Genomic DNA, 14,564 nt, shown 5'->3' with positions numbered 1-14,564 from the left:
AATCATAACTTCATAGTGAAAAATTGACTATGAATAGGAATGTGGACAATAATTTGGGACAGAGTATTTTTAGTAGACGAATAAGAAATTCCCCAAAACTTTTAATTTATCAGGTAATAAGAGAAATAGGGGAATCCCGCTTATTTTATGATCAAATTTTTATCTTATTTTCCAAGATAATATGTTGGATTAATAGAGTTAAACAGAGTATAACTCCAAGTGTCAATGTCATTATATATATTAATCAATTAATTTTGGCTATTTCTTTAAATCTACTATATACTAAATTAATTAGTTCATTGATCAATATTAATCATGATTAATTTAATATTATATTATTTTAAAAAACATCTTATTTTCTTAAAAACCACGCAAAGCCGTGGAAACAGATACGGCGAGGCCATTCATTAACGGCGAATCAATAAAGTCAGCTCTGGACGGAGAAGAAATTCCTTTTCGATTGAAGAAGCATCATTAACTGCGCGAAATCAACGATTTCTTTCTTTCTTTTTATTTAGCAATTGATTTCCATAAACCACACACACTTTATTACTGCTATTAATTAGTTTTTAGAAAAGTGAAAAAATGGCCATGGCTGGATTGTACCGTCGAATCCTCCCTTCTCCTCCTGCAATCGATTTCGCTTCCGCCGAAGGAAAGGTAAGTAATCCTTGCTGTTTTTTCTACTTTTTTCATTTTGTTTAGAAATTAGAGAAAAATTAGATTTTTTGGTGAGATTTTATAGCGTGTAGGTTTGTAAATTTGAAGTACTATAAACTTTATTTACTAGCTTTTATTTGCATGATTTTTGTGTGATCCGTGTGGTTTTATTTTTTGTGTTTTGTGGTGATTTGATTTTTTTTTGATGGTTTATGTTTTTCTAATTAGTGCAAAATTGTGGATTGCAGCTACTTTTTATGGAAGCAATTCAAAATGGAACGATGGAAGGTTTTTATAGGTTGATTTCTTACTTCCAGACACAGTCGGAGCCTGCGTATTGTGGTTTGGCAAGTCTTTCTATGGTCCTGAATGCCCTAGCTATTGACCCTGGGAGGAAATGGAAAGGTAATTTTTATTTATGATTTGTACTCGTGGCGGCAATGTCTTTTTGTAGATTAGTTTGGGGCTAGTAGGATTGCCAGTGGTTTGCGAGGACGGATGATGCTAGAGATACTTAATTTTTATTTCTTAACTGAAATACTAAGTGACGTGACATCATGCAATTTGTGTTTTATCAACCAATCAATTTTATAATTATAATAATTTTCCCATTAAATGTGATAAGATATTTCATCCATGATTTGAGATTCTTGATTTTTTTCAAAAATTAGCATGTCTTTTTTCCAAAAAAAAAAAAAATGGAAAAATAGGCAAAATAGCACATTTTATCCATGTCGCAGTTGAGGAATACGACATTCAACCTCATTGCTATTTAAAAATACGTCATTTGAAAGAAATTCTGAAATGAGCTGTAGAAATTATTATGAGAAGAGAGGAGAAAGAAAAATTGAATGTCTTTTATTTATTTATTTTTTCTTCTCTCGTCTCTCTTCATTGTAATTTGTGTAACTCAAGTTCACAATTTGTTTTTGAAATGTTGCATTTCTGAATAGTGATGAGGTTGAATGTCACGTTTCTCAGTCGTGAGATGCCCAAAGTTTGCTATTTCACTAATTTTTTTTCAAAGGATGTCATTTTACAAACTTTTTTTAAAAAACCACGCTAATAAGCAAAAATAAACGAAATTCTTTCCTTGTGATAGATGCCACATCATTTAGTAGCAAAAATTAGTAAAACAATTTAGTACCCCTAGCATTGCCCTTGTTAGGACTATCTGAAATGATTCGGTTTTTGAGTTACCACAAAGTATGTGTTAGAAAGTGGTCTGTTACTGGCAGGACCTTGGAGGTGGTTTGATGAATCTATGCTAGACTGCTGTGAACCTTTAGAACAAGTTAAAGCTAAGGGTATCTCATTTGGGAAGCTAGTGTGTTTGGCTCACTGTGCTGGGGTTAAAGTTGAAGCATATCGAACAAATCAAAGCACTATAGAGGACTTCCGTGTACACATTATGAGATGTTCAACTTCTGATGATTGCCATTTGATCTCGTCTTATCATAGAGGAACTTTTAAACAGGTATTCATCTTTAAGTTGATTGAATCTTTTTCATAATTGTTTACTTTCTAATGAATCCAGATAATTTTGCAATGTTACATTTTGCTTCATTCGTTAAAGATTTAATGACAGAACAGGGTGGATCTACATTGGCTCTGATGTTTTTGCTATTTGGGTGTGTAATAGGAAAAGAATACTAACATCGATAAGTTCATTTATTATTTTGTTGCTTATATGCCTCCAGTAATAAATTTAGCACTCCCTACTTAATTTAGCACAAGAAGTTTTTGGGAACTTATTTATTTATTTTTTTTTTAAATTTCCAGACAGGAACCGGTCATTTTTCACCTATTGGTGGCTATCATGCTGGGAGGGACATGGCACTGATTTTAGATGTTGCGCGGTTCAAGTATCCTCCTCATTGGGTTCCACTAACACTTCTTTGGGAAGCAATGGATAGGACTGATGAGACAACTGCACAACGAAGAGGGTATGGATTTTTGCTCAGATACATTTATAACTCTTGGTGCACGCCACCTAAATTTGATAATTGGCATATCACAATGAATTGAATACAGTGAAAAGCCAAATTTGCTTTCAAATGGAAAGACAATGTCTAAATATTGTAATTATGCAGCAGGATCAATTTTTCATTGCTCCACAAACTTTTTGGATAGATCCAATTCCAACTTTCAATTTGGATCCTAAAATTGACAACATATCATCAGCTGGTGAAATTCATTGGAGGCATTCTACATACATTGATCTCGAAATTGAGGCAATTATTCCCACTGATGTCCTCTACCTTGATATAATAGTGATCTAAACCAAATAGTTTACTTTTCAATTTACTTTTGCATTTTATCAATCTTCCTTTTTTCTGTTGGTTGTCTATTCCAAGTTGATGCGTTTTCCATTCTCTATTTTTCTTTGATACTTAATTGGTATGACATCATCATTTCTCTATTTACCTATGTTTCAGGTTCATGTTAATATCGAGGCCTCACATAGAGCCAGGACTGCTTTATACCCTGGTACGATTATAGTTACAATTGCTGGCATTCATGGTGTAAACTGCATTACTGCACACATGCTCACTGCACTTCCATGGATATTTAGTTCCTTATAGTTTGACCCCTCTGCCTGCCCTTCCAACCTCCCCTGCATTTATTTGTAACTTTTAATTTTTGGTATAATGTTTATGTAGTAGAGTTCTTAAGCTGTATTTTGAGCATATTTGCAAGTAGCTAGTTGCATTTTCTTTTCTCACGATCCCCATGTGAATTTTTTTTCTTGGAAGGCAATTACTTTGCTTTCATTGTTCTAATATTGGTGTGTGTGGCAGAGCTACAGTTATTAAAAAGGGTGGGGTTGGGGGGGGGGGGTAATTAAACTAAACGAAACGGGGTCATAAATTAAATAAGAAAATTTTTGGAGGGGTGTAATTGTAGGAACCTTAAATATAAGGTCTAAATTTAACTTTTTAAAAACATTTGGGGAGGGCCATTAGCTGTGCTTCACCCCTGAGTGGAGCTAAAGGGACAAATTTAGATTTATCTTCTTAAAAGGTTGGAGGAAGTTAATGCTGGACAGGGTGCCTTAGTGTGTTAGATTCAATGTTCATTCCCATCTAAGATATAGAAGAAAAAGAACCATTGAACATATAGTGTTTTAGTTGAACCTTTATATGCTTGATGGTGGTGCACTTGGATGCCCTATCATACAATCTAAAAGAAAATGAAAAAAAAAAAAGAAAAAAAAAAGAAAAGAAGAGGAAGAAAACAATTTCAAGAAGGCTAACACATATAATTTCAGAAACACTCCTAAAAGTAATCCCATCAATTCAGCTTTAAATGGTGTAAGGCAAGTTATTGATTCACCATTTTGCTTCACTGCAATTATGCAGAAACTTATGGCCCGGCATTGGTAGAATGCGAGAATAAGTTTGTCTCAGACAAACACCTGCCTAAATTGTTCGGAATATCTAGTTTTATATTGTTTTGGAAAAGACCTGAGATGCCTGAAATTTTGGATGACTTATATTGTTTGTATTATATAACAATTTTAAACCTTTGTGCAGAGCTGCAAGCATGAGAGTTGGGTTGGTGTTGCAAAGTATTTAATGGATGATGTTCCTCTTCTCTTAAAGTCGGAGGATGTAAAAGATATTAACAAGGTTCTCCATGTTGTTTTCTTATCACTCCCATCAAGTTTTGGGGATTTCATCAAGTGGGTCGCAGAAATTCGGAGACAAGAGGATGGTGGTCAAAGTCTAAGCCAAGAGGAGAAAGGAAGGCTTTCTGTCAAGGTGTTGTATAGTTTCATCTCCTTTCAGTTCTTTCTCGTAAACTTGCAGGATGTTTTTCTGCAGTTTGTAAAATCTTGCCCTTAAAATTTTGAAAACCAACCTTTTGATTTGGCAGGAAGATGTGTTGAAACAGGTGCAGGAGACCGACCTTTTTAAACACGTTGTGGCATTTTTGTCTTCATCAAATTCATGTTGCAGAAATGTACCAACTCTGGATCAAGAAGATGATCTGCCTGATATTGCTGCAAGTGTCTGTTGCCAGGGGGCAGAGATTTTGGCTGGGAAATCTGCTTCTGTGGAAGGGTATTTCTGTAAGGAAAAATGTGTGAAATGCTTGAAAGCTAATGGTGACAAGCCTATTACTTTGATTTCTGGGACAGTGGTAGATGGTATCAGTGAGCATGGGCTTGATGTGCTGGTTCCTTCATCTCAAACAAAAATGATTTGTTGTGGCTGTGGTCCAAGCAGTCACATTGGGATGCACCCAGCTGGCAATGATGTTTTAACAGCACTTTTACTGGCTTTGCCTCCAGTCACATGGTCTGGTATCAAAGATGAGAAACTTTTGCAAGAAATATATGCTCTGGTTTCAACTGAACATCTCCCAATTTTGCTTCAAGAAGAGGTAAGCATCGTCTTTCTACTTTTATTTGTTTTGCTTCGGTTGCCATAATCAGTAATTTACTTGTAAGTGGTAGCTGTTCAAAAAAAATGTAAGAAAAGTTATGAATTGTAGATACTGAAACCTTGGTATTGCTTTGTCTGTTTACTTGGAAAGCAGAAGCATGTTGCCCTATTTTTCAAATGACCGTTAGGGTTGACAAAACTTGTGGTTCATCCTAAAGAAATGATCATGTGGCACGAGAACAGACTAAGTCTGATCACCATTCATGCCTTTTGGTTTTTGTGTGTGAGTTGTATTTCTCGCCACATGTCTGGTTGTGATTTGGATTTATGGATATAAAAGGGAAAGCTGAATGTTCCAGACTTCCATTTTATTACCTTGATTGTGATGGTGATATGGTCATCAATGGCTTGATGCCTTCTGAATCTTTCTGTTTCTGGGTTAATTTCTAATATATCATTGTCCAATGTGGCTATGGCAGGTTCTGCATCTACGGCGTCAGCTCCACCTCCTCAAAAGATGCCAAGAGAATAAGGTAGATGAGGATCTTGGCGCACCTCTTTCCTAGCATTTTCTTTACATGCTCTCTGTAAAGTCATTATCTTTTAGCCAAAAATGTACCTACCCATGGAAGATTTATAACCCAAAAAAACCCTAGGGACTGAAATGACTTAATAGAGGAGCTGCATTTGTCATCCAAACACCAAAACTCATGCTAGGCAAGGCTTGTTTGCATAGTTATTAGACTCCCAGAGGTTGACCCAACTAAGAAGCCTGGTCTTAGGTTACATGGGTTGACCCAGGTCAACTCGTGTCAACCTGAATTAATCTGGAAAAATAAATAAAAAATATTTGAAGTTTTGATAATTCATTTGAAAAAATTAAAAAATAATCCATGTGAACATAGGCTATACATGTTATAAATATCAGTTTAAAAGATTTTTTCAAAAGATTTGTATTTCATATTAAAAAAAATATAATTTTTTTTTTGTAAGCATAGAGTATATATATGTTAAAAGACTTTAAATTTCATATTGAAATTTTTTTTTTCTTATGAATATAGAGTATATATACTAAAGGGTTTTAAATTTTATATTGAAAAAATAAAATATTTTTATAGTATTTATATAATGAATTAAAAAATATAATAAGGAGTATTCAAGTGTCTTGATTATTTGTTGTTTTTCCTTGTTAAAGCTTGAGAAAGTCATTCAAAAATTGAATTTTCTTCAAAAATCATATCTTCTCCAAAGTGTTTCCTTTGGTGGTTTGTTTTGTGTAAACTATTTTACATGTAAAATGTTTTCTCTTGTAAAATAATTTTTAGTGATGGTGGTGGAAAAGGAGGTAAAGATGAGATTATGATGGTAAAAATAATAGTGGAAGAGGTGGTGGTGGTTGCGGTTGGATGAGGTTATGGTTGAAATAATTAGATGATGATGTAAATGGATTGTTATTTGAAAAATATTTTATGAAATTTTACAAGTTGAAGATATTTTTTTAGTAATTAAATTAAGTTTTAAGGTTGATTGTAAAATATTTTTAATTAACTAGTGTTTTTATAAAATATTTTATGAAAAACAAACATGTGAAAATATTTAAAAAAAATATATGAAAAGTTTTTAAAAATAATTTAGAGACAAACTTGGTAAAGATTTGAAAGTTTCACTACTTTTACATGCAAAGGAACCACCTTCAGGTTATTGCAGAAAAACGTAACCACGAAGTAAAGGTCCAACAGCTATTCCGAACCCTAGAGCAGTATTTGGAGAATTTTCACTCAGCATTTCTAACTAGTCTGGCATTTTTGTGGATGTCATTGGTAATTGAAGAAAATACCAATGGCGTTCCGCAAATCTTGCCTTGTGCATAGTGATTGATGTATGCGAAGTGTGTATGAACCATTTGTCACAAACAAATCAGGAAGAGCAATGGTGGTTTTATTCTATTCAGTCTCTTTTTTCTTTTCTTTAATTTTGGGTTCAACAGAAGGCTCAGTAGACTTGGAATGTTGGGCTTTGATGGCTGCCACTAATCCACAACCGTTCGGTCAAATCAAGAGCCATTGAAAAAACTAAAGTTGAAGGAGTTTTCTTCTATAATTATATTTATCTCAATTTTTAATATTTTATAAATTATAAATTAGATTTATATAATAATTTTAGATTTAAGCAAGTTGGATATATTAGATTGAGCTAATTTTTTACAAGAATATTACAAATATTTATGTGTTTGATTTATATTGTTAATTTTTTGGATCCGTATTTAGAGATGGACCTACAACATAAATTCTAAGTGTCATTACACTCAATATTAGGTCTATCTTTCCATATCTTACACAACCATTAAGTACTGGTTATCTTTCCCTCTCATCTAGCAAAGAAATAAGCTATTTTTTTACCGTTAAATAAATCTAATAGAAATCCCACTAATAAGAGTTTTAGAGTCGATATATTTTTAAATAAAATAAAAATAAATGATCACTTCATAAACCATCAAATATAGAGACAAAATAAGTATAGGGCAATGGGTTAGATCGAGTTGACCAGGTTTTAGAAATCTCAACCTGCCACTTGACCCGTGATACATTTTTTATTTTCTTTTATCTACTATCATATGTTATTTCCATATTATCTAAATGTTTTTAACACTACTAGGAAAAGTTGCATCTTATGTATTTTTTTGGTGTAGGAAATCTCAATTTTGTCTCTAATCTGTAACTTAATTTTATCCCATAATTGAATCCTTTTGTCAATGTTTGCTAATATTTTTCAAATGAGAATAAGTGGATAAGAAGTCAAAAAAATCTTCATCGTAATTTTTATTTCTTTCCAGAACTGACAAATTCCAAGCTCTTTTCAATCCAACTAAACATCAATTTTCTTAGTGATGAATCAATATTTTTTACCCTTTGTGAAAAACCTAAAACCTTGTCAAAAAAGGTCTAGTAATAGGGTGGTAACCCATATACAAGTGGGTCTGGCGAGCTGTCAAACCCAACGCCATTGGTTTTAGCCACATGCTAACTCTAAGCGAACATGAGTCTAATGAGCTGTCAGGCCTAACATACTTGGGTCTGGCCACATGCGAAGCTTAAGTAAGCGTGAGTCTAGCTACTCTACCCAACATACTTTTGTTGCCCACGTGCTAAGCCTAAAAAAGCCCAATGCCATTGGTTTTAATCACGTGCTGAGCCTAAACAAACATGGATTTGACAAATTACCCGACCTAATGCCATTGGTTTTAGCCATATGCTGACTCCAAGCAAACATGAGTCTGGCAAGTTACCAGACTTAATATACTTAGGTTCGGCTACGTATTGAGCCCAAGCAAATATGGTTCTAGCAAGATGCTAGACCTAACAATATTGGTTTCAACCACATGTTGAATCCAAGCGAACATAGGTCTCGCAAGCAGCTAGACCCATTTCCTTTAGGCTAGGTTATGTGCCAAGCCCAACTGGTATAAAGGTTATTATAAAACCATGTTAAGGTCATAAGGCTTTGTTTATTCATTCTTAAAACTTTTAACAAGAACTATTCATGTCTGGAATAATCATCTATCTACATTTATAGATGTATAAAAGGTCTCTCAAGGGCTTACAATATTTCTATCATCATTAATGATGTGTAAGAGATATTTGTCCCTCATTAATGATGTGTATTAGATTTTTATCCCTCATTAATGCCATCAGAAGAAAATAATACTCTAGCCCCTCTACTCCATCAAAACTACAAAGTTCATGGATCATAAATACTCTTCAAACCACCCAAGTAAAGGGTTCACAATTTCTCTTCTCCAAGCATTCATATTTTGATTCTTAGAGAATTTATCATACCAAACAAGAACAAACACTTTTGTTCTTATATTTTAAAGCTCTTTCTTTCATTTATTACAACCAAGGTTGTTAAAATCACGATTTTAACATGGCACGGAAATTGCAAAACAAACTCGGATCGTAAAATAATAAGGAATTTTAAAATACATTACAAAAAAATTCATACTTCAAATAAAAATTCATACATAGTTCAAGCACCTTAAAATACATGCTTCAAATAAAAATTCATACATAATTTAAATAACTTTTCATTAACTAATAATTAACAAACTTAAAACAAACAATTTGTTAGTGTCATGTAAACTAAAACAAGCTTCATTGCCTATATTTGCAAGAGTTTGTAAACCTGAATATTTCAAGAAGTATTTTGATAGACCTTGTTAAGAATGTTTACTAAGATGCATCTCAAGAGTCACTTTAACAAAAGAACTCCTTTACTCTATCATCTTAGTAACAACAGTTTTGCAAATGTTTTATGAAATAGAAAACACAGTTAATTTTTTTTTTTTAATATCAACTACTACCCTTTCCTGTCAACCAAAACAAGACATTGTCCTTAATGTCCTAGGGTAGAAAGATAATATGACATAGAAGACATCACTTAAAACAACGAACACTGACAAGCCTGAAACACACTTAAACAAATATAAGAAATAACAAAACAAAATAATATGTTATTAATAAAACCAAAAGACACAAAGTTTCACAAACAAAGGCTCAAATCCAATCTAAGATTTTTATGTATTTCCATAGTTGACCAATTTATGCAAATCATGGAGGGATCAATTACATGGATGAAAGATTGTACTTGATCAATCAATTGCTCAGTAGTAGCAGCAGAGATTATGATTTGTCGTGCCAAATATGTTAGGAATTTCTGTTTCAAAACATGATCAAGAAAAGACAACAAATTATCATAAAAAAATTAACATTTAACAGACCTATGAGTTTATGGTGAATGTGTAGTTGGGCCCAAGAGAAATTATGAGAAATCTCTTCCAATGTGCCCAGATCACATGGTAAGACAATGAAGGCATCAACATGGTTAAACATTGCATTCATTCAATCAAACATTGCAAAGACCAGTAGTTATTCTCCAATTGTTTTTCCAATTATGTCCCCTTTTGCTAAAGCTTTAGAGAGGACCCCTAAATCTTAACTGCCTCATAAAAATGCAACTATTGATACACCCCCTATTAACCCAAGAATGCCTCCCCCATACACTAAATGAATCTTTCTCTTAGCTAGTACCTAACTAAGATGATTTGTTGATTCTAAAACTCTATTTCCTTTCTAGGATTGGATCGACCGAAAACACAAATATTTCTTATGTGATGACTTGAGGAACTTGCTATTTCTACACACTTTTATATCTATTGAATATATGGATTGAGTAGAAATGAAGGGAAGGAAGATAAGATTTTACAGATGAAAATGCAATCATATCACCCATATGTAAGCTAGCTGGAGTCTCACTCTCTATCTTTCTTTATTGATTGATTTGTTTATTTATTTTGAAAAAGCATGTATATGTACAGGTAGTGGCTCACATCTTCCCTTAGTTTTATGTCCAAGAACGACTTAAATGCCCTCTATAGGTTAGGGATAGGCTTCCCATCCAGATTTCTTAAAAACTGGCAATTACGGTCTTTTTTAGTCAGATTTCCAAGACTATGTTGAGCATGTTCTTTATGGAATTGTGGTCATAAATCATGAATTGCACGATGCACATCTCCACTAGGGTGCGTCTCAAGAGTCAATAGAAGATTATCTAAAGACCCCTTACTCAAGCCATCCTTAATTAATTGTATTTTATCATCACAGTTTACAGATACCATTCCTAAAGAACGACATGTTTCATTACAAGTCCATCTGACACATATGTGACAGACTTTCAATCGTTTTGCATGACGTTTCTTCACAAAAGTGCTTTTACTTGTTCCAGGCATGTATGAAATGAAAGAATTAGAGGCATCACTTGATAATCGAACCTTTGCTTCAATCAACCAGCGAATATCTTCAGGAATTTCATGATTCATTAACAACCTCAATCTTTCCCATTTAGCATGGTAAATTTTTGTAATCGCATTTGGAGGCAAAACGGGAAAATATTTTTTCAATTTTTCAAGAGTGGTGTCCATTTTCAAATGGGAATTGGAGACAAGATGCAAAGAAAGGAGAAAGAGCAAAGAATTGCACAAATATATACACAGATATCAGTTATCATGGGAAACTGAAAGAATCGACTTAAGAGTCATGGAGTACTGTTATCCGCCATTTGATCAGGGTGAGAGACTAGCAAAACAAAAGTCAAACAAAAAATAAACATAAAAACAATGTGAGAAAATGAATCAATCTTTATATACAAGATCACCCAATTGAATAGAGTCATTTTTAACTTTCAAACGATGTCCATTTACCTTGAAAAAATTACCATTCTTTGGATTCTTGATATCATAGGCCCCATATGGATACACATGTTTCACAATAAAAGGACTGCTCCATCTTGATCTTAGTTTTCCAGGAAATAAATGGAGTCAAGAATTATAAAGCAAGACTTTTTGACCAACATTGAATGTTTTTCTCAGTATTTTCTTGTCATGAAACTCTTTGATTCTTGCTTTATGAATTCTTGAGTTTTCATAAGCATCATTTCTTATTTCCTCATGCTCATTTATTTGTAATTTTTCACAGCTGACTAGCATCATCAAGGTTTGAATTGAAAGCTTTAATAGCCCAATAAGCTTTATGTTCAAGTTCCATGGCAAGTGACAAGGTTTTCCATAGACTAGTCTATAAGGTGACATACCTAATGATGTTTTATAAGCAGTTCGATAAGCCCAAAGTGCATCATTAAGTCTTAAAGATCAGTCTTTCCTATTAAGGTTCACTGTTTTCTTCAAGATCTGTTTGATCTCTCTATTAGTAAGTTTTACTTGTCCACTTGTTTGAGGGTGATAAGAGGTGGCAACTTTGTATGGGATTACATATTTCTTCATTAAAGACTCAAATGACTTGTTGCAGAAATATGTTCCACCATCACTTATCATGGCTCGAGGGATTCCATATTTCTTCATTAGAAGATGATTTTGACACAATATTTATCACTTGTTTTATGGATGAGAAATTGACAAGACCAAAAGATTGATGTATTCTCCCAAGTGTAGGAGTGTCGAAGTAATTAATAACTTGACAATACTGGGGTCAAACCACATGAAGGTTAACTATATAATAATAATAATAATAATAATAATAATAATAATAATAATAATAATAAGTTAAAGATGACTTTGAGATATAAGATTAATGTGAGGATTCAATAATGATAAAAACAAATGTCTAGGTTAGAGGATCCACTAATACTATTAGAAATAAATATAGTATAAAAAAGAGCTCTCAGTCAGTCGGTCGGGTCAAGAGAGAGAAGCTTTGCCTTGTAGTGAGAGAAAGGCTGCGATCTATTGCAAACCTTTGGTTCACTCATTGTACAACATCTCAGCTCTTACTCCCTACCCTCCACATAACTCTTTTTTGGTTCACAGCCCTAGACTCCCCTTCAACGTCGACCCTATGAATAGCGGGTTGTCTAGCGCAGTGTTTGAATTTTTTTTTGGTTTTTGCTAGTCTTTGTTTATCAACCTGACTTATGGGTAAATCCAAGAAGAAGATGTTGCGGCTTCATGATCCTCCATCGGAAGAGGCTGGTTCTGCCTCACAGACCTCCCCCAACAACAACCCTCGATTCCTCCCTTCCTCCCGGGGACTCTAAACATAAGGGTTGTCAATCCCATATGCCAGCTTATAAGGTACCTTCTGAAACCCTAGATTCTGGGACCATGGATGTCTTTAATTCCTCTTCTATGGTTGGGGTCACTAGACAAAAACAAGATGCCTGTTATAAGTCTATTGAAGGACATAATCAAATTGCTCATCAGGAGCTGGTTGTGGTCGATTCCCAACCAACTTCGTTCCTTCCTCAACCGTTGCTAGTCGGCGATCCTCATGGGAAATCTCCAGATAATAACCCTCATGTTGTTTCTGGGCAAGTCCTACCCACATCTGCCTCACCTCATATAGGTATTGTTTTATCTTTTAATGAAGCAAATTGCTCTAGGGTTTCTGTAATGCCCATTGCTATTTCGGAACACATTTGTACTACGGTATGTTCAATTTCAAATTCTGATGTGTGCTCTTTAAGGATTTTGGTGAACATATAGACATATGGAAATCATGTTTAATTGGCTACTCCATTGGTAAAACCCCGGGATACACTATCATTGGCAAATTCATTGGAAGTGCAGTGTTACCTTGCACCTACATGACTCTAGCTGGCTTGTCTTCTGTTTCTCCACTGCTGCAGACATGAGTAGAGTGTTACATAGAGGTCCTTACTCTCTCCAAGGGAAACCACTAGTCATTAAGCCGAACATGATATGTCTTTTGTTCCAGTTTGGTTTCTGCTTCCCAACCTTCCACTGGAATGTTGGTCCCAAGACTGTCTGTCTAAAATCAGCAATGTTATTGGAAAATATATTAGATTTGATGATCTTACTCTATCCATGTCTCAGGTATCATTTGCTCGAGTTATGATAGAAGTAAATTTATCTGCAAAATTACCCCGTGCTCTCAATATTTCTATGCTTGATGGCACTCTTATAAAGCAAAAAATTGTTTATTAATATAAACCTCAGTTCTGTTCTATTTGTTGTGTAGCTGGTCATACCAGGAATACATGCTAGAAACTCCTAGCACCAAGGATGTATCTACATCCGGGATGCTAAAAGATACACCTGACTCCCTGGTTACCTCCCCTCCAGTAGAGACTGGTCCCAAACCTTTAGGAAACCATATACCACAACTTGTAGGGGTTGTTTTTGGGAGTTCGACTAGTATTAAGAGGGGAAAAAGGCTAAAATCTCCCCAACAAGGTCCTGCACTCTAGGCTGCTGAATCAATCCTTGCAGTGCATTCTGATCCTGTTGAGATGGCCTCTAAGGCACCTTTCCAATCCTAGCAAGCACTGCACTCTATGGATGACAATATTATCACTCTTTCTGATGATTTTTCAGGATTGGACTCAAATGGCATTAGCATACCTATTACTTAGCGCAACTACCTGACGCGAAGCAAAGGCTTGCCCCCTAGTCATGGTCTCCCTCTGAGAAAGAGTCACAGGAAAAACCGCCAGAAGTCAGTTAGTCATCAATAAATGACTAACACTGTTGCTGGTTCTTGGTCAGCTAGAGATCCTTGCTGGCTATTGTTCTTGTTGTTTAGTTGTATTGCCACTTGCCCTTTTCTCTTTGTTGTTTATGTTTCTGAGATGCCCAGTCCTCTGGCTTCTATTATCCCCAAGTTATTGGGATCTGATGTTTATTATTTGTTGTCCTCGGTGTAGCTAGTTGTATTGAAACTCGATGTTGATTGCTATCTTGTTGCAGTTGTTTTGTTGCTGGAGTTGTTATTCCTCTAGTGTGGTTTACCCTCTTCTCCTATTTCTTTTTGCTAGTCAATTCTGATATGATTGCAGGTTTACATTGTTGTTGATTGGCTTCTAGGTTGCTTATTTTACTACTCTGAATTCTGATTTGTTCTCTACTATGGGTTCACCAGGTTCTTTTATCTAGTTTGGTTTCTGCTTCTATTTGTATAAGGGAGTATGTTCCCTTGATTTGCT

The 14,564-nt window shown here is 34.5% G+C and overlaps 1 protein-coding gene across 1 annotated transcript; it reads left to right on the top strand.

Moving 5' to 3' along the window:
• Window positions 1-346: 346 nt before the first annotated feature.
• Window positions 347-14,359, top strand: LOC118039661 (glutathione gamma-glutamylcysteinyltransferase 1). Its single transcript, XM_035046429.2, has 8 exons — window positions 347-660; window positions 909-1,065; window positions 1,899-2,137; window positions 2,443-2,606; window positions 3,099-3,150; window positions 4,197-4,424; window positions 4,540-5,049; window positions 5,531-14,359. Exons 1-8 carry the CDS (start codon window positions 586-588, stop codon window positions 5,615-5,617), a joined length of 1,512 nt encoding a protein of 503 aa, XP_034902320.1. The 5' UTR covers window positions 347-585; the 3' UTR covers window positions 5,618-14,359.
• Window positions 14,360-14,564: the final 205 nt, after the last annotated feature.

The sequence above is a fragment of the Populus alba genome, chromosome 14 (genome assembly GCF_005239225.2).
Source record: "Populus alba chromosome 14, ASM523922v2, whole genome shotgun sequence".
Lineage (NCBI taxonomy): Eukaryota > Viridiplantae > Streptophyta > Magnoliopsida > Malpighiales > Salicaceae > Populus > Populus alba.
This window is presented reverse-complemented; position numbering and strand designations above follow the sequence as displayed.

Excerpts from the sequence above, each read along its gene's own strand:
- LOC118039661 (XM_035046429.2), top strand. The coding sequence starts at position 586 with ATGGCCATGGCTGGATTGTACCGTCGAATCCTCCCTTCTCCTCCTGCA. Across the intron at positions 2,607-3,098 it reads ACAACTGCACAACGAAGAGG|GTTCATGTTAATATCGAGGC; the intron begins GTATGGATTTTT and ends CCTATGTTTCAG. Across the intron at positions 5,050-5,530 it reads CAATTTTGCTTCAAGAAGAG|GTTCTGCATCTACGGCGTCA; the intron begins GTAAGCATCGTC and ends TGGCTATGGCAG.